The following is a 27,264-nucleotide window of genomic DNA, read 5'->3' on the forward strand; positions in this document are numbered from 1 at the left end:
ACCGATGCCAAAAAGAAAGACCCGTTTCACACATCTGCAGCATCTAATTATTGAAATATTAATCAGAGAGCTGCAGGTGGTAAAGAACCCACCCACACCAGCTCTTGGCTTGACATTGGTTGACCCTCTTAACAATAGCATAATTATAACCTGGAATTTCAGCTACACAAGGCTTAGATCATTTAGAGCACAATCAAACATCAGGGAAATGGACTCAGCGAGTCTGTGTGTTTGCGTTCCCTCAGTTGTAAACAGCAATTCTGGCCTAGATAAGGAGGCCGAAGGTAATGGAGAGAAAATCCTTTTAGAACTCGTCATGCTCTGTACAGCATCTAGATTAGGATTTCTGTTTATAATCCTAATGAAAATTGGTGTTGGAAATGACTTTCTTAATCAGCTAATACTGCGGCCTGTGCCAGCTTCTTTAGTTTGCCCAACAGCTCATGTTATCTTGCACACCTAGTTTGTTTACAGCTTTCCAAATGTAATTGAGACCACACTAACTGGCTGGTAGTAACAGGCTTGGCCTTGAAAGGCGAAATCCTCTCATGTTATGAACCACTCAGTAAAACTGGGTTTGGATCTCAGCAGGGAGCTGCTAATCATTACTGGTGTTTGATTTTTCCCAAACTTCGATCCTAACTTCCACAAGTTCGGAAAGAAACAGAACGAATGACCTACATTGGAAACTGTGGGCCATTCTGCACTCTAGGAGTAGCAGAAATTAATAAAAATGATTTCAAATGTCTTCCATTTTCTCCAGCACACCGCAGAGTACACAGAAGTAACAAGGGGTCAGCCTTTTGCTTGAGTCGGAGTCATTAGAGTTGTTTTTTCGAGTGTGGCTTGATGTGTTTTAGTGTTCAAAATAATCTTTTTCATTGTAAGTATTCAAGAAGACGAAATGCCCTTGAGTTTCTTTATTCTCCAAAGACAGGCATTCACATTGCAGCAGGCATTTTTAAATACATAAAAAATAGATTCTCTATTTAATGCAGAACTCCAGAAAAAAGGTAAGTCTAATATGGTCACCTTATTTAGGGACTTGAAATGCAGCATATGTCAGGATCCCAGTGCATACAATGACACAAAAAGTGTGTTTATCTCTTAATTGGTGGGATGAGGACCACCCCCTCCATTGTACTGGCCCATCTCTGCAATTCCACTCTCATATTTTGCCTCAATCTCTTCAGCTGCCATTGTAGCACAGCCTCCCTCTCCCTCAGCTCACCCAAAGCCGTCGATGCCTGGAGCTTCCCAGCTGTCACTGCCAGGCCAGTCTCTCCGTTGTGGAACCTGTGAGGTGGCTTTGTGGGCTGTGGATCTTTGAGACATGGCAAAAAGCCACTTGATATGATTGCGGAGGTGTTATTAAGATGTAGACCCTCTAAATAGCCTGCAACCTTCTTCTCCACCTCCATTCTCTGCCTATCAGAGAGCCGAAAAGCCCCCTGACGTCCCCCCTAATGAGAACGAGAGCTTGCTAAGACTGATGATCTCAACAGACTGGAATACTGATCAAACATCAAATAGATACTTATTTCAAAAAGAAAAGTATTGCGGTAGCCCAGATGATCAAGTACGTGGGAGTATAAATGTCAGTGTATATCACAAGGAATGTGTTTAGAATTGATGTGAAGAAAATTTAGTCTCAGACATTCAGAATAAGACCGCAGCCATAGCAGGCGGTCATTTGTTATAATAGGCTAGATCTGTGGTTGTACCATATCACAAAGACCACCTAATTATCCATCGGGCCCACCACATCGAATTTTCTTAAAATGAAGTGTAATTTATTCAGGCAATAAAAGAATGCAATGATGAGATGACCTAGTTTTATAATTCTTTAGCTCTATCCTCCCTCATTATCGGGATATTAAAACACCTCTGAAGTCTGCTGCTGGAACCTTTGAACAGGTAATAAAACATTTTCCACATGCACAGAACAAATCATTTACCTTGGGGAACTGGAGCTCATGGAAACCCACTGAAAAGTTATAATAATAATAATAATAATAATAATAGCGCTGTCAAAATTAACGTGGTAACGAATGCAATTAATTTTTTCAGTTTAAAGCCACAGTCACACTAGACTTTGAGCATGCGAAATTTCTTCAGATGCTGTAACGGTTGTGACATGACGTCGCGCTCTGCGGTGTCTTTTTTATAAACATAAATTCAACATATAACAAATAGTAAAACATTCAAAATGCAAAAAATATATACAATCTACACGGCTTTACTGCAAAAAATATTGTTCTTTCAATTCAGCCAAGGGGTCACGCCGTGACGTATCGATCTTCTACTGGTCACGTCTTCACATGATGCAAATTCGCCAAACTTGAACTTTGAAATGCAGCGAAATGCAAAACTTTTTGCATGAGCTTGCATTTCCGGCCTGACGCATTCGCATGCGTATAAATGGAAGTCAATGGAATGAAAAGTGCAGTGTGACCGCCCCCTTAACGTGTTAAAAATATTTAACGCAATTAACGCAGCATCCGTTTTTTCCATCATAATTTGCCTAGCGTTACATTATATGATCACGCTCTTATTCACGCAAATGCTTTTGAACCATACAAGCGCCACAAGACAAACGAGAACGCGCTGTCTGTGAATGTCGTGTCATGTGACACACACATGACTCGTGTGCACAGAAAGACGTGTGCCAGTATCGAGTTCTCTTTCGCGCTTGAACAAACAATAACAGAATTATGCCAAAATGCCCATTTTGTCAAGTATCCTCATAAGAGCTGTCTTAAATGAGTTAAATAACATCTTAAATTAACTTTAGTGAGAAAATGAGATGCGCGTCAAATCCGCATCATGTTCAGCAGCAGCAGCTCTTAAAGTCACAGCAGCCTAATGAACCAGTTGTTATTTTTAAAGCCTAGTAAATGTTAAAATGTATAGCTTTCAGTTATACTGTAATGTTGAATGTCTATAATTAATGTTTAAAAAAAATCAAGTTCATAGAGACATCAGTAGCAGTATTAGTATCAGTGATACTGGCCTTCATTCATAAAAAGATGCCATTGAACAAATATTTAAAATATACTGTCTTTAAAGTTGTTTCTACATTAATCTGGAGAGTAACTGTGAAATTATTACAATATAAAAATATTAAAAACTCCAATGTTTTTAATCGCAATTAATTACAGAAAAAAATGTGATTAATTAGTTAATTTTTTAATCAATTGACAGCATAGGTCATTAATATACCACAAAATGATAATAACAGCAATAATTTCTCATTTATATTATTTAAATATTCATAATTTGTTTTTTTTTATATAAATATTCATTTATTTTTAATTTAATTCTTTGTCACTGTTTTTTGTGTATTGTTGAGAGGGAAAGACAACTAAAGGATTATGTAATGTGTAATGTGAGTTTTTATAAATCTTAAAACTTAACACTGTCAGCATCTCAAGCACCAAAACTGACAAGAGTTTGAATTTTAAAACTTCATGCAGTGAATTCCTGGCCTTATTATAAGCTGAAGCCTTCCCGTCTGCACTTATTCAGGTGGATCTTACCTGCTGGCGGGTCATTACCTGTGAGGTGAGTGTGAGAGTGGACTGCTCTATTCTTCTGGCTCTCAGTTCTGTCTGCAGCCTTAGCAGCATCTTGTCAAGTCGTCTGACGGCTCTCCTGGTCTTGTCGCCGTGGGGACACCTTACCGTGACAGCCTGCTCCCCAGGTGGCCAGTCGGCAGGCTCCACTTCGGACACGTCGGCGAGGGAGCTGTCGATCACGCTGTCCTGCACGGAGACAATGGCATGAGTGCAACAGGTCTGTCAGGACCTGCATCAATTGAGATGCACTGTGCTCAAGCCATGCCATATCAGCAAGATCTGCTAAAAGAATTATCTCTTCGGATTCATTTATTAAAAAGCTATCAGAAGACTTTTTTTTTGCTGCAGGTTCTCATTTACAACCAAAACATGCATACTGTGTAGTTTATTTTCATCAGGTTTCTCTTTATTGTGCAATCAATCAAAATTTAACTCAGTTTTTAAATTTTTTGAAGAAAAAGTGCTTAGACATGCAAAAGGCTAAAAGGGTGTTTTCAGACCTGCACTGTAGTTTCTTTATTTCGACTAGGGTTTCATGATATTGGAAAAAGAGCCCTTAAAGCTTTGTGATTTGACAATCGTATATCAAATCGCAATATCATATAGTCAATACTCATATATCATCCAGCCCTAATGATTAATAACGCCATTTCAAAATGGACCAAAATGTATTAAATAATACAAGTAACGTGAGCAAACTGTCCACTTCACTGATCATAACTGCCTTTAAAAATAAGTATACTTCAAGTTAATTTAATTAAATATACTTAAGTAAAGTTCAAGTGTATTTTTAAGTATACTTTATGTAGTAAGTATACGAATGTCAATGTACTAGGCTGCATTCCACTCCACTTTTAGACACGCACTCGCGAACTTCCCTAAGCACTTCCCCTCGGGGGAATCCCTGCTGCCATTTTAAAGTGCGTTCCACTTCGTTAAGTGGATGAGGGAAGTTTATATGGACAGACCCTCGCTCCCTCGATTTTGACATATGTACACTTCAGGCAGCTCTATATACCACAATGCAACACGATTGTGACATCACCGCACATTGCATTTAATTAACCCCACCACAAACAACTCAATGGTATATTCATTTTTTTTTTTTTTTTTTTTTAAATATTTAAAACAACCCACACACACATATATACAAACAGAATGCTGCATTAAACAATTTTGTAAGGGAAAAAATTAAATAATAAATCAACTCCATAGCGGATTCCAAGTGATCAAGGGCTTACGACGCTCCAGTTCAGCCAACTGCAAAGGTTCCACCAGCAGTGGGCACTCATGCAACATAAGCAATGGTGTACATCCGAGTCAACGAAACTGAGGGAAGTTAGCGAGGGAAGGGCATAAAAAACGAACTGGAACGCAGCCCTAGTAATGTACTTGTAAGTGTACTATTTCAGTAGTACTTGGGACTAAACTGGCCCACTTTTTTAGAATATAAAAGTATATTTAAGTGAAGTGTAACAGTAGTAAACTGAGTACACAACTAGTTTACATCTACATTTTTAGTTTGTACTGCAACTGTACTAGAAGTGTACTTATGGGTATACTGATACTGACGTAGGACCCGGAAGCGCTGCACTGTGTCTACAACGTAAACAGCGTGGGAGACTGACAGGGAAGAGAAGAAACTGTTGAATAAAGTCATTATTTTTGTTTTGTTTTTGTGCACAAAAAGTAATTCTTATCGCTTCATAAAATTAAGGTTGAACCACTGTAGTCACGTGGACTATTTTAATGATATCTTTAGTACCTTTCTGGGCCTTGAAAGTGGTAATTAAATTGCTGTCTATGGAGGAGTCAGAAAGCTCTCGGATTTCATCAAAAATATCTTAATTTGTGTTCCGAAGATGAACAAAAGTCTTACGGGTTTGAAACAACATGAGGGTGAGCAATTAAATGACAATTTGAATTTTCATTTTTGAGTGAACTAACCCTTTAAGGAGTTTTGGAGCAGTGGGCAGCCATTTTTGCTATGGTGCCCAGGGAGCGATTAGGAGTTAGATGCCTTGCTCAAGGGCACCTCAGTCATTTCCTACCGGTATCGAGACTCAAACCCGCAACCTTCGGGTGACTAGTCTGACTCTCTAACCATTAGGACATGTCTGCCCCCCCAACTATTAACCCTACATTTGAGCAATGATAACAGCAAGCACTATTGATTGTTTTATAGTTAAAACATTTCTGCTACAACATGTCCCAACACTTCAAAATAACCACCAAAGTGTTTTGGTTAGATGATCCAGTTTTCTCTAAGTCAGACTTTGTGCGAGCACCTTCAAAGAAAATCGATTCTTTAAGAAACCCCTGCTAATCAACAGCAGCTCAACCAATAGCTGAAGCTTAAGAGCTGCTTCCATCACTCTTGTGTGGACAGTGACAAAACAATACTGCCCAAATAGCACTCCATCCCCAAAATGTTTGGCTTTCATCAAGGACTATAGATTTCCCATTGAAGCGGTGGGCACACTATTTGATTTCCATTCCTTTTCTTCCTGTTCTTTGGACCGGGGAACCTTTGTCTGCGTTTTAAAAGTCTAGATTGAATTTCTCACTAAAAGGCACCAAAAATTGAATTAACAGGATTTAAAGTATTTCTACTACAACTCAATTTAACAGTAGTTATTGCAATTCAATGAAACCTCACAATGTGCTTTATTCTGATTGTGCGTCTTTTATCGACTTATATTGAGGTACAACATAACAGAATTGTAAGAGGAAAAGTAATCGTTTCAATAGTCTGATGTGCTGAAAGTGGGAAAACAAAACCCCTCCACCATTTGTCCATCTGTACTCAAAGACACCCAGGAGCTCACCACTCTTGAATAGCAGTTAAAACATCCCTTTTTACTTTAAAATGCACACTGAGAATGAAAAATGAAACCCCTGCCAAGTGCCCAGGACCCACTTCTGCTAGCCGGGGACTTCTTTACAACTTCATTTCAAATTGGAGAGGTGCCAGGGTGAGCGAGGGCTCTTGTCTGCCAGATTCAGAGTCCTGGAGCACTAGTGCATCACTGTGAGTGACAACTCAAAGCTGGGCAAGGTTACTGCAGGAAGACCGCCAGTCTGGCTCTCTAACAACACTGGGGTAATATACATATTAGATTTAGCATTATTGGTAACTTTTCAGAGTAAGCTAATCTGGTAGTGTTGAAAATCTCCCACATCTGTCTCAATGAACTGGCCATGCGTAAATACCTGAGGCTGAACAGCGATGTGACAGCGTGAACAAACAGAATATTAGATAAAGGAGCGTGAGTTTGAATCTCAAATTCAATCCAGCATGGAACAAAGCAGACGTACCATCCAGCACCAGAATAAAGGCTCGTGGAGTTTCCAATCCAGATACGCCTCCAGAATCCCATTCAGCACTTGTATCCGCTCCAGCTCCTGAAATAAAATGTAACAAAAAAAAATCCTGATTACACACAGGGTAGCGCTGTTGTTTTTAAAATAATAAAACCCCCAGTGGCCCTATAGTGCAAGTACAGTTTTGTGCACAGTTTTTGGCAGCTGCTTTGATCTGTACTCAGGGGCAATTTTTTCCCTGTAGGAGCTCGGCTAATACCTCACGTCTCTGCAGTTAGACAGGGACTTAGGCTGATAACTTCTCTCAGCACCCCACACAGGCTGAAGGGCAATGGGGAGGGAGAAATCCCTGAGCTGCCCACCATAACTTACAAGGCTTGAGAAGAGAGATCTATCTGCTGGCGTCTGACTCACATTGTATACTTCACACACTCTGAAGTGACAGTCCAAGGTCTAGAATATATGAAGAAAGCTATTAGTTAAGAAGCAAGACCCCCTTCCTGCAATCTTTGCTCATGGGCACTTGGCTCTGTTGCCAGGATGCTTTGAGCCAATTATCGGAACCATACATGCCACATGACTAATTACTGTGAAATCTGATTGGCTGATGTCACCAAAAGAATGTGCACAGTTCCAAACCCTTCACTAACATCATGAGCAATGAGTCCTACAAATAGAATAGGACACTGGTAATACATCGAATATAATAGTGATGCCATTAAGTTGACCAATGATGTGTCAGTATGCCAATTTCGTGTCTGCTACATGTGTTACTATCTGTGAGTATGGCAGTACATAGCACCCCTAACCAGGTGCAACATGACATGATTTTAGGGAATAGATTTGTTTCTTAACACTGAACCTGGGTTTGCTGTGCAATTACACAAAAACAATACAATCAGAACATTTTTGTTATGTAATATACATGGTAGAGATAGCTTTTACTGCCTGTGCATTGATTTAAAGCTTTTAGTCATTTACACAAATCAGTTCTTACAACTGTCCATTCCCATTAGTCGATTCAAAACACTTTTCATTTGCTTAACTTTTTTATTGAATTAGTTTAATTAACCCCTTAAAGGATTAGTTCACTTTGAAATGAAAATTAGCCCAAGCTTTACTCACCCTCAAGCCATTCTAAGTGTATATGACTTTCTTCTTTCTGATGAACATAATCGCAGAAGCATTAATAAATATCCTGACGCATCCGAGCTTTATAATGGCAGTTATAGGGATAAATGAGTATGAGCTGAAGAATGTGCTTCCATTCACATCCATCCATCATAAATATGTACTTCACACGGCTCCGGGGGGTTAATGAATTGAAGCAATGCGTTTGTGTAAAAAAAATTTTTTTTAAAATCCATATTTGACAAGTTATGAAGTAAAATATCTAGCTCAACGTACACAGAAAGTGTAAAACTCTTGCAGTTCACAAAGCTAAGCTACGTCCTACGCCTTCCCTATTCCACTTACGGAAAAAGTAACTGACGTGACGCCAGTTTACACTTTCTTCGTAACTTCAATACGGAAGGCGGTCTGGCGGAAGCTACATATTTTATTTCATAACTTGTTTAAATATGGATTTTTTTTTTACACAAATGCAACACTTCACTTCAGAAGGCCTTTATTAACCCCCCAGAGCTGTGTGGAGCACATATTTATGATGGATGGATGTAGATGGAAACACTTTCTTCAGCTCACACTCATTTATCCCTATAACTGTCTTTATAAAGCTTGGATACGTCAGGATATTTATTAATATTTCTGCGATTATGTCATTGTCATGTTTCACATTACAAAATTTATTTTAACTACTTTATAGTCAAAACTTATCTAATCTTGACAAAACACATATCGTCGGAAAGATCTGAATCTCAAGCTTTCGTATTTGGTGTCTGTTTTGTTATAGAAGTGATATGTGATATTTATTAATTTGTTACAGGAGAATGCATCAAAAAAAATTTCATTGGAATGTGGGTGACACCCTGTGGTTTTTGTTCTAAACAAAATCTCATGGGAACTTCAATTTTTGTGATATCAACTTTGAAATTTGGAACACAAGTTAGACATATGGCTTTGATTTTATATAATTTTTAAAGTAAAAGTTATTTTGTAAAAATATATATTTTATATAAAATCTAAACTTTTTAGTACAGTACATTTGATTTAGAGTAAATTTAACCTTCTATAACATTACTCATTATTTATTTATTTATTCTATAACTTTATTCATACTTTCATTTTTCAAGTGCTTTCACTTTAGCAACAATCTGAGTGTCATCTTCAAAACAAAACCAAACTTAGTAAAAACACTTGATTTCTGATTTTTAAAATGTAATTTATGACAAAGCTGAATTTCCAGCAGCGATTACTCTCAGTCTTCAATGTCACATGATCCTTCAGAAATAATTCTAATATACTGATTTGGTGCTCAAAAACATTTCTTATTATCAAAGTTTGTTCTGTTTAATATTTCTGTGGAAAATGAATAAATGGATAAATATTGCTGTGTATTATTGCATTTTAATGGGTTTTCATAAATAAAAACATTCATTTTACATTACATGACATCGTTTTACTGTATTATAAGTAGGTTTTTACTATATTTTTTACTTGCACTAAACATTTAGCCTCTACTTGCTACAACAGCTGTTCGAAATAAACATTCCTCTGATTAGGAAAAAAGAAATCCAAAACCTAGGTAGCAGCATTTTTAAAAAAAAGTCTCTTTTCACATAATGTCTCCTTTCCTCATCTTTCACTCACTTTCTCTATATCCCACTCGTCCTTTTTCACACTTTTTAAAGACACTCTAAACAACCTGCCTGACAAAAACAGCCCCTTCGTTAGATGTCAGGAGGGAGACTTTTTCTCTGAGATAAAATACTCTTACAAAAGCCTCTAAAGAGCAAGGGAAAAAGGAAGGGAACAGGAGAGCGTGGGCCTTTTGACTTTAAAGATCAAGATCCACACTCTTCAAACAAGCAGGATTTCCCACCTTGTCAATCTGTCACACCAAAGAACAGGGCGGCACGTACATAGAGGTGGATGCTTCATTACAGCCTTCTCCAGAATAAGCCAGGGGATGAAAAACACATTGACAGCTGCATGCAATCATTCGCCGATTGAAATGAGCTTGTTACCTAGCTCACGGCAGTTATTATCGAGCGCTGATCACCATATGCTCTGATGACGGATAGAAGCACTTAACATACACCAAAGGAATACAAATGCGATGAGAAAAATCTCTGGAGAGAATCTAATTTAGTAAAGGTGTCACTTGTCATGTAATAACAATGATCAGAGGCTGAACTCATCACATTTGCTCAGAGTTTAATGCAGAAATCCTAAGACCTACATGATATCAAGCCAATATTTCATTAAAATGTTCCAGTGTTTTCATGTCACCTTGTCAAGTGCAGTTGATGTCGTGTTGCTGTGAAGGGAACCAGTGACATGAGGCTGACAGACAGCAGTGGGGCTGATACTGGAGATGACCTAGAGAAAGAGATCACAGAATATTATTTCATTTCTGCATTTACATCTTAATATGCGGTTTTGATCTTTATTTTAGGCTATAATGTGTTGAGTGACTTGCCCTATGAGTGTATTTGGACCCCTCTTCCTGGGCTGAAAGTAAGCTCTTCCACTGGAGCCTCAGTTTTCCATATTGCCACTGCAGTGCCTGTAGTACCTGATCTGTCATCACTGTGGCATCCACTCCTGGTCCACGTGCCACAATGTCATCCTGTCTAGGTAACAGACCTAGGTGGACCTTACACGTCCATAAACATAAGGAAAAATCGTTACAATAGCTTTCAAGCATCATTTTTATTAGTGCTGAAACGACATCTGGAGGCAAAAAGTACAAAAGTAAAGATAAAGAAAACCTTCAGTAGATTAAGGTTTTATGATTTTACCCTTAAAAACCCGAAGCTGGTTTCAGGGGAGATTTTGCTTTTGCTTTGTTAAACTCATAAAACATAAATCACAACTTAGGGCTGCTGAAAGATAAAAAAATTGCTTTTTCGTTTTTGTAAATAACAGCTTAAAACATATTTAACTTTTTAAGGAAAAGAAAAAAAAATGTAAGTGTTGCTTTCAGCAATTGTTTTGTTCAGCAATTGTTGCTATTCTAAAGGGTTAGTTCACCCAAAAATGAAATTTCTGTCATTAAGTACTCATGTTGTCCCAAACCCGTAAGACCTTTGTTTGTCCTCAGAACACAAATTAAGATATTTTTGATTAAATCCGAGGGTATCTGATCCACACATAAGCAGCAATGACACTGCATCTTTTGAGGTCCAGATGGGTATTAAAAAGACATCGATAAAACAGTCAATGTGACTACAATGGTTCAACCTTAATGTTATGAAGCGACGAGAATAAATCATTTTTGTGCGCTAAAACAAAAAATACCAACTTTTTCAACAATATCTAGTGATGGGCGATTTCAAAACACTGCTTCATGAAGCTTCAAAGCTTTATGAATCTTTTGTTTCGATTCAGTAGTTCGGAGCACCAAAGTCACGTGATTTCAGTAAACGAGGCATCGTTACATCATAAGTCTTTTGAAATTTCAGTGGTTCACATGACTTTGGCAGTTTGATACACGCTCCGAACACTGAATCGAAACAAGAGATTTGTAAAGCTTTGAAGCTTCATGAAGCAGTGTTTTGAAATCACCCATCACTAGATATTGTTGAATAAAGTCGTTATTTTGTTTTGTTTTTGCGCACAAAAGTATTCTCGTCGCTTTATAACATTAAGGTTGAACCACTGTAGTCACGTTGACCGTTTTATCTTTTTTTATCTTTTGATACCCTTCTGGACCTCAAAAGATGCAGTGTCATCGCTGCTTATGTGTGGATCAGATACCCTCAGATTTCATCAAAAATATCTTAATTTGTGTTCTGAAGACAAACGAAGGTCTTACGGGTTTGGGACAACATGAGGGTGAGTACTTAATGACAGAAATTTCATTTTTGGGTGAACTAACCCTTTAACATGTTTTAAAATGTAATGTATTCCTGTGATGGCAAAGCTGAATTTTCAGCATCATTACTCCAGTCTTCAGTGTCACATGACCCTTCAGAAATCATTCTAATATGCTGATTTGCTGCTCAATATGCTGATTTATGTGCATATACATACGGATGTAGATGTATGCAGCACTTGTTTTAAGAACAATGCGACACTCCTATTTTTGTCCCGTAGAATATTTTTATTAAATAACAGATTCCGTATTTTCTCAACCAGTTTGCTTCTTTTTGGCTAATGGGCATTTTATTAAACTAATGATAGAGTTAGAAAGAACACATTTCTGGTTTACTGTAATGTTGGGTTGTGATGGTACATAAGACAAAAAAGATTTGGAAACACTGACTCAACCAAATAATAAATGAGTGGAAAATCAGAAATCATAAAATCCTTTATAGTAAGTCTGTAAGTTTATTTTATTTTTATTTTATTCTTTTTTTATCATCAACTAGATGACAATCAAATCAGAAATGCTTCGAATTATAATAGCACACTTCTCCTAAACACGCCATACCATTTGGGGTATCACTCATGACTGTAGCACAAACAGTGTGGGATGAGTTATAGGATGATGTATACTTAAAGGGATAGGTCACCCAAAAATGAAACTTGTCATCATTCACTCACCCTCAAGTTGTTCTAAACCTGTATTATTTTCTTTCTTCTGTTGAACACAAAATAAGATATTTTTTATGGAAGCTTGTTTCTGCCATGAAATAAAAAATAAAAAAGGAAATTGCGAGTTTATATCTTACAATTCTGACTTTTTTTCCTCAGAATTTCAAGATATAAACTCAGAATTGTGAGATATAAACTCGCAATTGCGTGTTATAATGTCCAGTTGGGAGGGAAAAAAGACTGACGTTTTTTCTCAGAATTGCAAGTTTATATCTCACAATTCTGAGAAAAAAAAAAAAGTGAGAATTGCAAGTTACAATAAAAAAAACTCGCAATTGCAAGTAAAGTCAAAATTGCGACTTTACATCTTGAAATAATGACTTTATAACACGCAATTCTGACTTTACAACTCGCAATTCTGACTTTATATGATGCAATTGCGAGTTTAAATCTTGCAATTCTGAGAAAAAAGTCAGAATTGTGAGATAAAAAGTCGCAAATACCTTTTTAATGTGTTTTATTTAGTGGTGGAAACAAAATTCCATATGAGGGTGAGTAAGTGATGTCAAAATTTTCATTTTTGGGTGAACTATCCCTTTAAGGGTAGTAGTATTATTAACCCTAGGTATGAGCAATAGTGATGCTTGACTTAGCAAGCACAACTACTGAACAAGATGAAACTGACACTTAGAAAGCCTCCATTAGATTAAAGTTTTAGGACTTAACCAATTAGACTTTCAAAAAGAGTGAAACAGCTTTAAAATTGATCCTAAGAGCAAACAGGATTTTATTTGTTGTGTTCCAGTTATGATTGCTTTTTATTAGAAAGTCAATTAGATTAGTCAACCAAGAGCAAACGGCACCACAAGTTCTGTTTAGTATCTCATTCTTGTGTAAAGTTCTTGAGAGGCCGCTAATATGATTTCAGTAACAACACTGTTGTTGTTTTTTTTAAATAACTGGTAGAAGTTCAATGTCCTGTCCGTGTGCGTCTATGTGCATAACATGTAGTGTTATTCTGCTCTCTGCTGGCCTTACATAGAATAACACTTGATATACTGACTTGAGAACTTTTCATTTACAAAATACTATTGTTTAGCATCAATAGAGAAAAGCAGCTGTTAAAATTAGTCATCTCTCTCTTGATCAGATCACTGAAACTCAAGCTCTCACCGTTGGTGCGGATGAGAGCATGTCTAACTGATGAACTTTTCTGCCAGCAGGAAGTCCAGCAGGTTCCCAGATGACAGCACCCAACCGAACGCCAGGAGCAGATCTCGGCTCCCCACCTCTTCTATGTGACTGGGAGGCCGGGGCCCCACCACCCACGGGGCCCCATAGCCACAGTGCCACAGAGCACTCCTCACAAACAACAGCTGCATGTCTGCAAGCACAACACTGTGGGTTGTACAAACAATAATGTATCACACATGGACTGCAGTTATGGGCAATGATGAATTTTACCAAAGTCTTTAAAGTCCCGGCAGTAGCACGCACAATCCAGTGCAAAGGCTCTCTGCAGAAGCCTGCTTAACAAACCCCACATGTCCAATGCCTGAAAGCAAAGCATATTTTTGAGCACACTAAGCATTGTTTACCTAGTTAACGATGACTTATCTATCAAATTATTCTAAATCAAATTAAAGAGAGGGAAAGGGAGACAGAAATGGTACAATTGTACAATAAGGGTTTCACAATAGCCACCCATGTAGATCTTACCGCATCTTTTCTATTGAATTTGGCTCTCCTGAAAGCCTCGGCTGTCGGGATGGACTCGACGCTTAACCCAGACAGTAGTTTACATAGAGAATTGATTACTTCTTTCACTTTAACACTCTTCTCGCGCTGCATTTTTCTTGTAGTATGTTGACAGCCTTGACGGTCGTTAGGCAACAGTTACTTCCTAGTTGAGGGACATTTGCGCCGTTTTGATTAGTTGCTGTTTTGGCGCACTTCATGATTGACGTGAATCCTGACCAATAGGAATTGTAGGCAGCCCACCACGATAACGTCTGCGTAAAATGCTGCAATACTCTTGATTTATTTTGTATATTTTATTTACTATGTGTATTTTTATTTTATTTTCCCCTCCATGGTAGCATTGTTATATATTTAAAATGTAGAGATAAATTCTCAAAGGATCTGAAAGAAGATGAACAGCATTTCCATATATTTTGTGAATATGATAACTGAGTAATGAACTGAAAACACAATAATAATCATGATTATTCATCATTATTATTATTTTATTTGCTGGGGGTAGTCAGATAAATAAGTAGTTAAGACTGTGTACAACTTTACTTCTTAAAGAACTTTACTGCCCCCTACTGTTTGTAGTTAATCCCCTAAATGAAAACAAATTCAAAGCTAGGCATATATAATATTAACGATAATGTAATATATAATAAGAAGAAGAAGAAGAAGAAGAATTGAAAAGATAACAATTTAACTTTTGCAAAGAGTAAAATAGTTTATTTTTTTCTTGTGAAACAGTAATCAAAAACAGTTGACATGTAGAGGGGTCAAAAACATTAAAACATGCTTAAAATTGTAAATATAAAATCTAAATCACATTCATAAAATTGTTAACAAGAAACTAAGTTAGATAACTTTTTAATTACGACATTAATTATAGTGCCTTTATTTGGCCACAGTACACTGAAGTTACTCTATGGAGACATGCTACAAAGTGTTTACAAATTGCTCTCACTGTGCAACACATACAGTGTGATGTGTTAACAACATGCATATTAATGAAACGCTATGACAACGACAGAATAACTGCCAATTAATTAGGAGTTTTGCTTACTGTATGTCCAAAAAAATTATTACAAAAAATATGCTTTTAGAAAATGCATTTAATTAAAATTGACCTTTTTATAGTCATTAATAAACTTTAGATACATATATATTTTTTTAAAGTAGCCTCCTAATAGAGACATACTAAAGCATAGCACCACTAAAGAAACAGTTATAGCCTGTCATACCCTAGATGCATCCAGTTTTGTACTTGCTTTAATGTCATAACTGGCTTACATTTTACTGTTACAGTTTAACCTGTTATTGGTCACCCTGAAAAGCACAATGTAAAAAAGTTTAGTTATTAACTTTCTTAACCTTTAATATGTCCTTCATGTGGTAACATGTAAATTAACTGGTTATTCAAGTCAAAAATATTATTCAGTATTGACTGAATTAAGTTGTAGTAAATTAATAAAGTGATTTTTAAGGTTTAGATCAAGTAGAAATAATTCTTTGAGGTAACAATGGCACGCATCGATTCTTTTTTACAGTGTAAGTAATTAGTACCGTCCAATATGTCCTTCTGCACGACCCATTGATTGTTTATCTCCGCTTGTGCTAAGGCTTAACAAAACACGAGTCAAGTGTGTGCTTTTCAGATCTATTCAAATAGTGTTAAAGCTCAAGAAAACGGATTTAGCTTTTTATCTTAATTTTTAATAAATAATAAAAAAATGCAAACATTGCACAGACTTTTAACAGTAAAAATGCTGGTGTTTGAACAATAAAAATGCACCCTTTAGAATATTAAAAGAAATTGCATTAACTCTCCCCTTCAGCTTCCTCCTCTTCTCGTTTGATGATGGGGTTCCCTAAAAATAAAAAAATTATGAGGAATCCATTTTTTGCAACCATGGCCTTATTAACGTATAAACATTTGTGTCATGTTATCACAAATATGATACTTACCATCTAGCTTTTTAAGTTTGGGAAGCCTCTTAGTAGCCTCCTCTAACCAGTTGCCTTCAGTGGAACACTTTTCTTCTAATGGGTTTCCCACAAAGACGAGGTCCACCAATGATGGAAGATCTGCCAGCTTCAGAAACTCCCCTAAGGAACAAACAGAATCCATCATGGGGTCCATCAACTGTTTGGTTACAGACATTCTTCAAAATATCCTCTTTTGTGTTCAGCAGAAGAAAGAAATTCATATTGGCTTTTGAACAACTTGAGGGTGAGTGAATGATGACAGCATTTTCATTTTTGGGTGAACTATCCCTTTACAGGATTAGTTCACTTCAGAAATAAAATTTCCTGAAAATTTACTCACCCCCATGTCATCTAAGATGTTTATGTCTTTCTTTCTTCAGTTGAAAAGAAATTAAGGTTTTTGAGGAAAACATTCCAGGATTTTTCTCCATATAGTGGACTTCAACAGTTACCAACGGGTTGAAGGTCCAAATTGCAGATTCAGTGCAGATGAGCATTTGTGGTTAAAAAGTATATACATTTTTATTTATTTTATAAAATGACAGATCGTTTCGCTAGATAAGACCCTTATCCCTCGTCTGGGATTGTGTAGAGCTCTTTGAAGCTGCAGTGAAACTGCAATTTGGACCTTCAACCCGTTGGTAACTGTTGAAGTCCACTATAAGGAGAAAAATCCTGCAATGTTTTCCTCAAAAACCATAATTTCTTTTCTACTGAAGAAAGATCCTGGATGACATGGGGGTGAGTAAATTATCAGGAAATTTTAATTCTGAACTGAACTAATCCTTTAAGTAGCATGACTAATCTGCTGTCAGATTCTCAGGTGAAGTCTATTTTCCATGCTCACCCCACTCTTTGACCAAGTTATTGGACATGTATAACACTTTGAGTTTCTTCATGACGTGAATTCCCTTCAGTTTTTCTATGAGGTTATAAGAGATCCACAGCTCCTCCAGAGTATCACCTACTGCCTCCTGTGGGGAACAGAAGAGGTGTGTGAATTATCTCGAAATTCTTCATGTTATCATTAAAGGTGGACTCAGTATTATTTCAAATACACTGTTTGGAAGTTAGTCGGGCCGATACCAACAACAAACGTCTAACCAATCAGCATTAGGGGGCATATGGCGGTCGAAGAGAGAGAACAAGCAAAAGGGAGATTGAAAATAAGAAAAAAAAAACTGCAGAACGAGAGATGGGACACAATACAAAAGACCTCAAAAGAATATCACTGGAATGAAGGTTTATGCCTGGGCAAGCGCTTTAGGACCCGCATTTATATTAGAAAAGCATTCCAGCGCTGGAGAGAGTTAAGTGGGAAGGCCTGAAAACAGACACGGAGGCTGCTTTGATCCCGCTATTCATGTGAGTAACACTGGGTTTTGATTGTCTGGAGCTGCTGTTCTGTTGACGATTAACAACAAACTCTTGTTTGTATTTACTCTTGTGTACTGTACGTTCATTTTTTGTGCTTCCTTGTCGTTCGTTCATCATCTGCGATTTATTTTTTCGTGAAGCATTTTGTTGCGCGTCAGCTGTGATAAACAGACATCCACTCGCACTGCATGTGTAACAGTGGCCAGATAGTGAGTGTTTAGCATCATTGGTAGTGCATTTGCCTCGCATGCCAGCAGCGATCGGGCCGGGGTTCAAGACCGACTCGGAGCAGGGTGGTTAATATTGGAGTGTGAGTTTTGGAGGCGGAGCAATGAAGAGAGGGGTGGGTTTGTTTGGGTTGATTTCAAATATCAACAGTGTTCAACAACGAATTTGAGAATTCGCATTACAGCACCTTTAACTTTACTTACAAGTCCATTAAGGTTTTTGATGTTATTCCGGCCCAAGGACAATATCTTAAGATTCTCTGAAAGAGAAATGTAAATAAATTGTTCAGCAATCATAACAAACGCACTTGACAGCTATCCATCTGAGGAGTATACTTACTTAGACCATTCAAGTTGGCAATTTTTTCAATACAGTTTGTAGACAGGGATAATTTCCTAGGCAGGACAGAATATATTAGAGTTATTATATCTGACACATATGGAAGCTGGTTTATAAGAAAATACACCAAAAGTTGGAGTTGTATATTTAGACTCACTCGCAGTTGACAAGATTAGAGAGAGATGCGTCCATTTTTTCAATGGGAGGGATCTGACCATAAAGCTTTACTGCCGTGGCCTCGCTCGCTTTTTCGCCTGTTTTCTCCTCCTTGTAACAACCAAGTGAAATCAATTAACATAATTTATACAATTCTGAAATGTATTCAGAGAAGAATCTATAATTTATACTAGGAATGTTTAATGTGTTAAGACTTGGAAAAAGTTAATCTAAAAACTAAATTAGTAATAAATGGTTTACCCATTTCACAAGGGCCTCTTTAATAGTTGTTGCTTTTGCCTGAAAACACATAAAAACTTGTGACTGGTCACTCACAGTAAGGTAAGATGATATTTATTGTCTTTGTCATGGCAAAAAATATATAGTTAATAGCCAAAAACAATAATAAAATGCTATTGTTGCTTCTTTTTTTTTCCTGAATCTCTACAAGTATGCAAGTGTATGTTATTAAAATTACCAGCTCACTAATGAATACAGATGCTAACTTGCAACAAGCTCGCTATCCTCTAGACATTACGTTGACATCTTCGGTAGTCTGTCACAATTTGTGTATCTTAACCTAATATTAATACTAAGTTTAATATCTAATAGGTAAATAACTTTGCACATTTATAACCTAACTAGTAACGTCAAACTGCTAGCAAGGTGCTAAATGTTTATCTGCTGCAACTGCCTGACTCCAGTGATGAACATTGATGCAGCTTGTATTAGCAGCCTGAGTAGCCTAATGTCCTCTTTTCATTATAAACAGCAAACGCTTATTTCCCTTATTTAGAACAATGCATTATGCACCCATTAATATCGCATAATAAGATGGATTACAGGAACAAACAGGATGGGAACTTACCATGTTGTTCTTTACGGTTGCTATGGAACTACCCTGACGTAAAGCGCGTGCGCGAAGTGATGCTTCCGACGAGCACGAGCCGCGTATCCGCCTGACAACACAAACATCGCGCTGGTCGAGTTGACATATGAATAGATAGCTTAATAATTATATTGACTTAGTAGTAATTCGGGATAGCGCTGGAATGAAATTAGAAAAAAAATGTCCAAAATAAAAAAGTATAAATATTCACAAAAATAAAACCATCACAATAATAAGACATTCGTTTATATTTTTATCCTCAATTTTATATTCGCATTTTAGCAGCATAGCGTTCATGGTCTCTTCTCTAACTCTCTGAGGGTGCTTAAACTAAATAATATTACACAATGTTTTTATTATTAGACGTATTTTTTGCAATATAAAGACCTTTAAACTGAATACTAAAGTAATTCTGTAAACGACTTGACTCCATTTTAATACTGTCCAAATACTGTATACTGGTTCAAGTTCATAAAACCCAATGAGTTTCATGATGTGATTCCACAGTCAGACCACTGGGTGGGAGTGATGTAACAATGATTACATTCATACTCTCTCTCTCTCTCTCTCTCTCTCTCTCTCTCTCTCTCTCTCTCTCTCTCTCTCTGTGTGTGTGTGTGTGTGTGTGTGTGTGTGTGAGAGAGAGAGAGAGAGAAAGAGAGAGAGAGGGAGATTTAACCCATACATTTATTAAATCAGTATCAATAACAAGAAAACCATTAAAAAATCATTATCACAAAAACAATCAGCTCAGCAAAAGACTAAAGAGTTAAAATTAATTTATAAATCCCTCTCAGTCTCAGTACAGTTTGGCCATGTACTATATTCCTTATCCCCCTTTTTTGTGTAATGTATATTGCAATTTTTTTTCTTGACAGACCATGAAATTGATCAACTGCATTTGAATCTTTGATTACAGCTTTATCCTAATAGATAAAATCCCTAGGTGTGAAACTTTCCTCAAAAACCTAAGAACATTTTTTCTAATAACAGACAGACGGACAGACAGGGAGAGAGAGAGAGAGAGAGAGAGAGAGAGAGAGAGAGAGAGAGAGAGAGAGAGAGAGAGAGAGCACGAGGGAGAACAAAATGACAAATGACAAGAATCCTAACCATCAGTGATCTTCTTTATGTCTTTAATGACAGCAGGTCCGACCAATATGTCACCCTATTTCTGACACACACACACACACACACACACACACACACACACACACACACACACACACAAAAATCATGGTTTGGTAAATCATAATTATGACATAAAAAACTGAAATTATGAGATAAAAAAAGTAATTATGACAAAAAAAGTAAAAATTATGAGATACAAAGTCATAATTATGTCATAATTTCGACTTTTATCTCACAATTATCACTTAATATTTTGCTTTTATCTCATTATTATAACTTTATTTCATACAGTAATGGTGATTTAACAAAGCATAATTTCACTTCTTCTAATGTGGAATGGGCTTCCATAAACCAAAGCGGTTTTGGTCTAACTGTATTTGTTGTATTTGTTACTTTAATCATTGTTTTCTTTCATATTTTAAAACTCATCAATAACTAAATATTGTACAGTTGTTATGATGATCACAAATCGAGTCGAGAAAAGTCAAATACCGAGAGCAAAATATAAAGCATTTAAATGTAAATATTGTATAAAAATCTATTAAAACAGTACAAACAGGAATACAATGTCCAATACAATAGCCTATATGTTCTGAATAGGAACACTAGATTTTCCAGCCTGACGTTAGACTGGGCATTTATTAGAAATGTAATATGTATTAATCTGTACTACCCCGAGAGTGTCTTATATTTGCATAATAGTGGGCTTTAATACTTTTTTTTAATACAATCTTACACGATCGGTCGCATTAAATTGCTTTGTCTGCGGTGTCATTAGTGAAATGACTATTTGTCACATTTGCACAGAGAAAATCAGTAGCATTACGCTGGCAAAACCATGAATAATGAGTTCCAAGAAATTGTATTCATTGCTGAGGAGCACTTGTATCGTGGTGATCTGACACACGCATGCGCACTGCAGCCCAGTGACAGCCAAGCAGCCTCCTCAAGAGCCCAGCAGCGAGAATTCAGACAGCAGCAGTCAGTCTCCCCAGTTCCTGTTTCCGCCACGGCTCGGTAAAGCATCCCTTTCATTAAAACATAGGAGATATAAGTACGCCGGTGCCAAATCAAGGTAAGTGTGTCGCCGTTATATACTACCGCATTACGTTAAGGAAAACAACGTTTTTTCACCGGCGAGTTCGTTCCATCCCGGCCTGTTGCTAGCCTCGACTGCTGAACGGTAAAAATAACGGTCAGGTTTGCAGCTCGAGCGCATTGTGTTTTCGCGCCGTGATACCGAAGTATGCTCTGGTCAGACAGTCGTTTTGCAGCTATTACGATCACGGCACAATGTATAATGTGTTTATGTACTGGAAGAGATGAAGACTATTGCGAATGATTGTAGCGGTGCCAAATATAGGAAGCCTAACGTTACTTTCAGCGAAACCTCACTATGTAGCTCAAACGAATCTTCCACACAAATATACCAGAATAAATTATTAAAAATGGGTTGTATCAGGGCTGTTGAAGTGGTGCAGCGTAAATGTCCGTTATGTTAGCCAGACATTTAGCAGAAAACACAACAGCAGTAGCGTGTCCATGTTTATGTGGGTAGAAAGGAGAAAGGCAAGTAAACATGAAGCCACTGCAGAAATCCGTGTGTTTACTTTTAGACCCTTATGAAGAAGGCAGCTTGTTACTGAGCACTGCAGATGGTGTTTAAAGAAATAGTTAACAACACAAAATAAAATTTCATTTACTTAACTTCATGTTGTTCCTTCAAACCTGTATGACTTTATTTTTTCGATGGAACACAGAAGCAGATATTTTGAAGAATGTAGTTTACGTCAAATGACAGTGAATGGGGACTGAAGATGTCAAGCCTCAAAATTGGAATAAATGTCTCATAAAAGTAGTCCACAAGACTCATACGCTATTTTGTGTAATGGAACCGAAATATAGAAATTGTGTGAGGAACAGAATTAAATTATTTACAGAAAATCATAGAGCGTTCATGAGAGTACATGAGGATAATGAAACGATTTGTGTGATTGGTTTATCTTTTCAATAAATCGATTGATAAAACAAAATATGTAAATGACTTGTTCAAAACAGGTTAATATCAGTACATTTGTCATACAAAGCTAATGCATGACTTGTTTTGAATAGTGCATGAATCATGTAGGCTACTTGTGTGAATGTGAGTAAATGATGACGGCATTTACATTTTTCAACGCCTGTTATTGCAACAATACAAACCGCTTATTATCATGATGACTGTTTTTCCTAATACAGTTCCCCTAAGTCCTTTCACTGTTCTTTATAGCTTTAAGGTAATGTTTCTAAACTGCATTGGGATCACAATTTGAGGAAGTGAGCTGCCTACATACATAGACAGCATATTTGTACATCATAGGCACAGGGATTATTTGCCTCCTCCATTGCTCCTTCTTACTTAATCTGCTCCTATCACACCCATTAGACAGACTACAGGACGGGCACTATTAATTATCATCATATAACAATTTGGCTTCACTCTTTTAAGCAGGGTTCCCACTCATCCTGGAAAACCTTGAAAATTGATGACAAATTTTCCAGTCCTGGAAAACACATGGAAAATTAGAGAAAATGTAAAATGTCCTGGAAAATCTTGTTGTTGTCCTGGAAAATAATTTTTTTTAAAAAGTCCTTGGGTTTTTCTTTAGTTGAGAACAAAGAGTTTATCACTGGCCCAAAACAATCACCATTAGTTGCAGAAAGTGTGATGTTTTGACACGTAAGAGTAGTATTTTCAATGATGATGTTTAGTCTTGTGTTGCCACTTGCAGCAGTTAGCTAATGTTATTAACTGCTCAAATGCATGCAGCGAATGTTAACTGGTAACTAATCCAGTAACTTGCTAACTACAGTGCATGCATAATTATTATGTAAGTTGATTTTCTGATCATATTTTTTTTCCTAACACATTTTACCAATTCCAAACCAATCAATCTTAATAACTACTATTCATTTTGTATTTAATCATGTATAAGTGATATATTGTTCATGAAGGCTGGAAATGCCTTGTATTCAGGTGTGCAGAATTATTAGGCAGGTTTTCTTTTACAGATAAAATGAGCCAAACAAGACATTTAACTCCGACTGTAAAGTCAAAAATTATTAAATGCCCATGAGAAGGATGTAATACTAATACAATACTAGAAACTGCAGTTAAGGCATGACCATTGGACAGCAAAATGCTCATTGGGTCAGCAGGGTCAGACAAAAACAGCTGGAGAAGAGAACACACGTTAACTGCAAAATAATTAATTATTAAGGTGGAGAATTAAGTGTGAAACCATCAGGACCCCTTTAGTCTCCGGCGCCACCATTTTCCAGAACTGCAACCTACCTGGAGTCTCCAGAAGTGCAAGGTGTCAGGATCTCAGAGAGTTAGGTTAGGTAAAGAATCCCAAAAATGACCCCCACTTAAGAATCACATACTGAATTGTAGTAAAATGCAAGAAGACTGATTTTTTTATAGGCTTTATAGACAGACAGATTGAGAGGACCAGCACCACATCCTCCTGTACCACTGTTTGAAGAATTCATCTTCCAGAATTTGGAAGTAAGGTGTGGGAGTTCATTTTTAGTCCATCTCCTGCCCTGAAAAGTCCATCTTGCAGAGATAATGATCATCCAAAACTTACTGCCAAAAAAAGTAGATGTATGCATTGTGTAAAACATATTTTATTACGTGTTATGGATATCTTTGTTGTTCATTGACTTTGTCTTTGACTAATATTTTCATTTTCAAATAGTAAAACAAAACATTAAAATAGTTCCAATGACTGACACTGGCAACGTGAACAATTTGTCATTATGTATGATTAAGAGCTCATATTAAAAACTGATTTTATAGTTAAGTCATGGCAATAAACTGTAGCTACACCTTTTAAAAACTTAGAGAGCAATATATTACTAAGGGCGTGATCCCGGTCTTTTATTATCATTGTTGTAAAATTGAAAATGTCCTGGAAAAGTCTTGGAAAATGATCGCTGAAAAATAGTGGGAACCCTGTTTTAGGCTACTCTGTGGTTTTTATCTTCCGTCATGTCGTCTGCTGCTGTTAATCGATGCTTCGAAAACATTTGCTTCACTTAAGAGCCTTGTAAAATCAATGTGTTCTACAGATGTTCTGCCCAGTCCCTGCTTTTCCAAGCGTACACGGATAACGAGCTTTCATAGTCAAGTGTGTTATTACATCTACAGTACTTGGACTTGTGTGCAATCTCTCAACATTCATACATCTTTAATAGTGTTTTTGCATTGAAGCAGCTTATCTCGCTTGACTTGGAATTAATGATATAATTAAATCTTCCGTGATAATTGATACCTCCACAAGCTTAGGTTTCTGGGTAGAGATGATGAGATGTTTCTCCTTTAAAGTCAGATGGTCATCATCAAAAAATTAAACTGCTTTCTGAATATCTTGTATCAGTTGATTTGCATTGCAATTGGCCTTAGATCAGCAAAGATGTACAGCAGAATATGAAAATATGAGCATTTAATTTCATACAAATATGAATCTTATACCAGGTTTCAGTCTAGCTCTTTTCCATTGTTTAAAGAAGTACATTGGAAAATATATGTGACCCGTGCTGGCAAAATGAGCAAATTTTCAAAAATGAGTTACTGTTATTTTCACATTCTCTATGTATGATTTGTTGGAATTGGACAAAAAATGAATGAGCTGTTTGAAGTCGATAGAGTCAGCAAAGTCAATTTTGAGCAAGATCAAACTTTTCTGAAGGTACTAAAACAAAATCACTTAGCAACCATACCTTAAAATCCCTGGTTATAACACCAAATTTGGCCCACACCAAGTCAACACCAAATATCTATAGGAAAAATATATTCAACTTTTTTTTTATGATACCACAATTGTTTGATTAACATTAATGAACAGACAGCCTATGATCTACTGTACGGCACGGATTTAATATAATGTTACACATCAGGTGTTTTACCCCAGCAGTTAACCAAATTTTCACTTAAGACATAACAGATAATGTTTGCATGAATACTCGCCAAGACAGATATTTTAAAATACAGTAATTCTATGTACGTGTATATCAGGATTGCACGCTGTCTGAGGCGTCTTTGTGCGCGCGCTTCGGATCTGTCAGTCAGCGCGAGTAAGATAGTTTTGTTTACATCAGCATGAGTTCTCATGAAAATCACATTTTATTAGTTCAGACTCATGCCAATGAGAGTTCGCTATGAATTTTCACAAAGTTGGTATGCTGCGCTTTACAACGATACCAAACTTGTGCTGAGGGGAAGCTCCAGTCATCGAGAAGCAAGCAGAGAAAAACTGCATTTTTCTTGGACAAAGGAAAGGTACTCCTCTCAGAAACGTACAAATAAAGATACTTTTAGATGTTTAATTGCTATTTGGAGCATTGGGATCACTAGTCGAGGGCTTAATGAAGTAATTTTTGTGAAAACCTCAAACTCGACAAAAATTGACATTTTTCACTTGTTTTGCATGTAAATCGTAATTAGCCTGCATGCATTCTGACTCATTTTCCCAGCACGGGTCACATTTATTTTGTTAAGTAACCGGAAAAGTGGTTAACTGGCTTTAAATAAAAAAATATTGACTGAATACAGCCTGACTATATTAGATTACACCAACAAAAGCCATTTTTACGGGTCAGGTAAAAGTCACTTTTTCACATTTCACATTTAAGTCAGAAAAAGTGAGAGAATGAATTCGACACTACTCTGCTATGTTTACTTGCCAGGGTCCTTAGAGCTGTCTTGGCCTATGGCAGTCCCTGTAACTTCCCTAAGGGGAGGTTCATTTAGCCTGTGGACTTTCTGGGAGTTACTTTAAAAACAAAATCCACAAACAGTAGTTGCTACTTCTTACGTGTTTCAAATGATAAGCCATATTTGAGATTGATTAAGCCTCGACAGCCCTACTGTTTACATTTTCATATTTAGATAAAAGCTTTTTGCTGTTATAAAGTTCATATATTCATATGCTCAAGTGAAGTTTATCTTTATAAACCTGTACACCCATGTAAGTTTTTAGTATTGTGTGATCACGTCTCTTGTTGAAAGTTTGCTTTTAATCTCAGTTCTCTTCGGTCAATCATAAATCTCACAAATGAACCATAAAAATGCATTAATTTGTCATAGGCCCCTGGAGTCTTATTGCAGTTTCTGCTCCATGAGTGTTTTGCACTGACTCACTCTGCTCACACAATTATGGTCGTGAAACATTAACTTGAAAACATAATATGTGGTTATGGGATTTCCATAATGTGTAGCTTCAAGTTCCCACCTGATCCGAAGCTACCTTTGCACATACAGGTTTTGTTTTGTGTTACTTAAATTAATGACACTTATGTGGTGACTGCACATGTCGCAATAGTCACATGATCATGTAACAGGACAATTTGCCTAGTGGAAATCGTCTGCATGCATGTCTGTCGTGTCACATTTGTCATATTTGAGTAATGAACTGAGAAATCTAATAATGCCCTCGATAGATAATTGTCTCCTGGGATGAATTATGAAGAGGAATTATTAACCCAGGGAAAGACAGTTCTGGTTTATGCTCATTTTATTGAAATTGAATGGAGGAGTAATAGAGTGCAGGGCTTTGCTACTTTTTTTTAACATACATTCGCCCCATGCTGTGAAGTGAAGGTCAGGATGGGGGCCGTAATAAAGCTCAAAATCACGGATCAAACAGGAGTCTCGTTCCCCTCCCCCGCTCCCCTTGCTCATCTCTTCTATTCTGCCAATATCAGGTGACTACTCTTGGCTGAGTTTCCATAGCAATGTGGGCAGTGGGCAGGGATAAAGAGGTTCTGATCAGTTTTAATGATAGTGTAGTTTGCCTCTCTGAG

At 36.9% G+C, this 27,264-nt stretch overlaps 3 protein-coding genes across 5 annotated transcripts in view; 1 reads left to right on the forward strand and 2 right to left on the reverse strand.

Annotated features, from left to right (window-relative positions):
• Positions 1-905: 905 nt before the first annotated feature.
• On the reverse strand, positions 906-13,928 carry tedc1 (tubulin epsilon and delta complex 1). The gene is made up of 6 exons (XM_051868543.1): positions 13,737-13,928; positions 10,504-10,680; positions 10,314-10,403; positions 6,897-6,983; positions 3,558-3,764; positions 906-1,463 (listed from the first exon to the last, which is right to left on the reverse strand). Exons 1-6 carry the CDS (start codon positions 13,755-13,757, stop codon positions 1,101-1,103), a joined length of 945 nt encoding a protein of 314 aa, XP_051724503.1. The 5' UTR covers positions 13,758-13,928; the 3' UTR covers positions 906-1,100.
• Positions 13,929-15,007: 1,079 nt separating this feature from the next.
• Positions 15,008-19,392, reverse strand: dnal1 (dynein, axonemal, light chain 1). Of its 2 annotated transcripts, none has more exons than XM_051868544.1 (8): positions 19,264-19,392; positions 18,657-18,695; positions 18,397-18,506; positions 18,240-18,295; positions 18,104-18,159; positions 17,143-17,269; positions 16,275-16,415; positions 15,008-16,177 (listed from the first exon to the last, which is right to left on the reverse strand). In XM_051868544.1, exons 1-8 carry the CDS (start codon positions 19,264-19,266, stop codon positions 16,128-16,130), a joined length of 582 nt encoding a protein of 193 aa, XP_051724504.1. In that variant the 5' UTR covers positions 19,267-19,392; the 3' UTR covers positions 15,008-16,127. The 2 variants fall into 2 exon arrangements, with proteins under 2 accessions (XP_051724504.1, XP_051724505.1); XM_051868545.1 differs by lacking the exon at positions 19,264-19,392 and adding an exon at positions 18,874-19,228.
• Positions 19,393-21,332: 1,940 nt separating this feature from the next.
• fut8a (fucosyltransferase 8a (alpha (1,6) fucosyltransferase)) overlaps positions 21,333-27,264 on the forward strand; it is a 94,640-nt gene continuing 88,708 nt past the window's right edge. For both annotated transcript variants that reach the window (XM_051868457.1, XM_051868456.1), the window contains exon 1: positions 21,333-21,490. The gene's annotated coding sequence lies outside the window, so the exon portion shown is untranslated. The remainder of the gene's footprint in view (positions 21,491-27,264) is intronic.

The sequence above is a fragment of the Ctenopharyngodon idella genome, chromosome 17 (assembly GCF_019924925.1).
Source record: "Ctenopharyngodon idella isolate HZGC_01 chromosome 17, HZGC01, whole genome shotgun sequence".
Lineage (NCBI taxonomy): Eukaryota > Metazoa > Chordata > Actinopteri > Cypriniformes > Xenocyprididae > Ctenopharyngodon > Ctenopharyngodon idella.

Coding starts and splice junctions, on each gene's coding strand:
- dnal1 (XM_051868544.1), bottom strand. Junction 17,270..18,103: donor TCAAAAACCTTAATGGACTT/GTAAGTAAAGTT, acceptor TGTTCCCCACAG/GAGGCAGTAGGTGATACTCT. Junction 16,416..17,142: donor TAACTTGGTCAAAGAGTGGG/GTGAGCATGGAA, acceptor TTTGTTCCTTAG/GGGAGTTTCTGAAGCTGGCA.
- tedc1 (XM_051868543.1), bottom strand. CDS start 13,757: ATGCTCTCATCCGCACCAACG. Junction 10,681..13,736: donor TGCTCTCATCCGCACCAACG/GTGAGAGCTTGA, acceptor TGGACGTGTAAG/GTCCACCTAGGTCTGTTACC. Junction 1,464..3,557: donor CTCTCACACTCACCTCACAG/GTAATGACCCGC, acceptor CGTTCTCATTAG/GGGGGACGTCAGGGGGCTTT.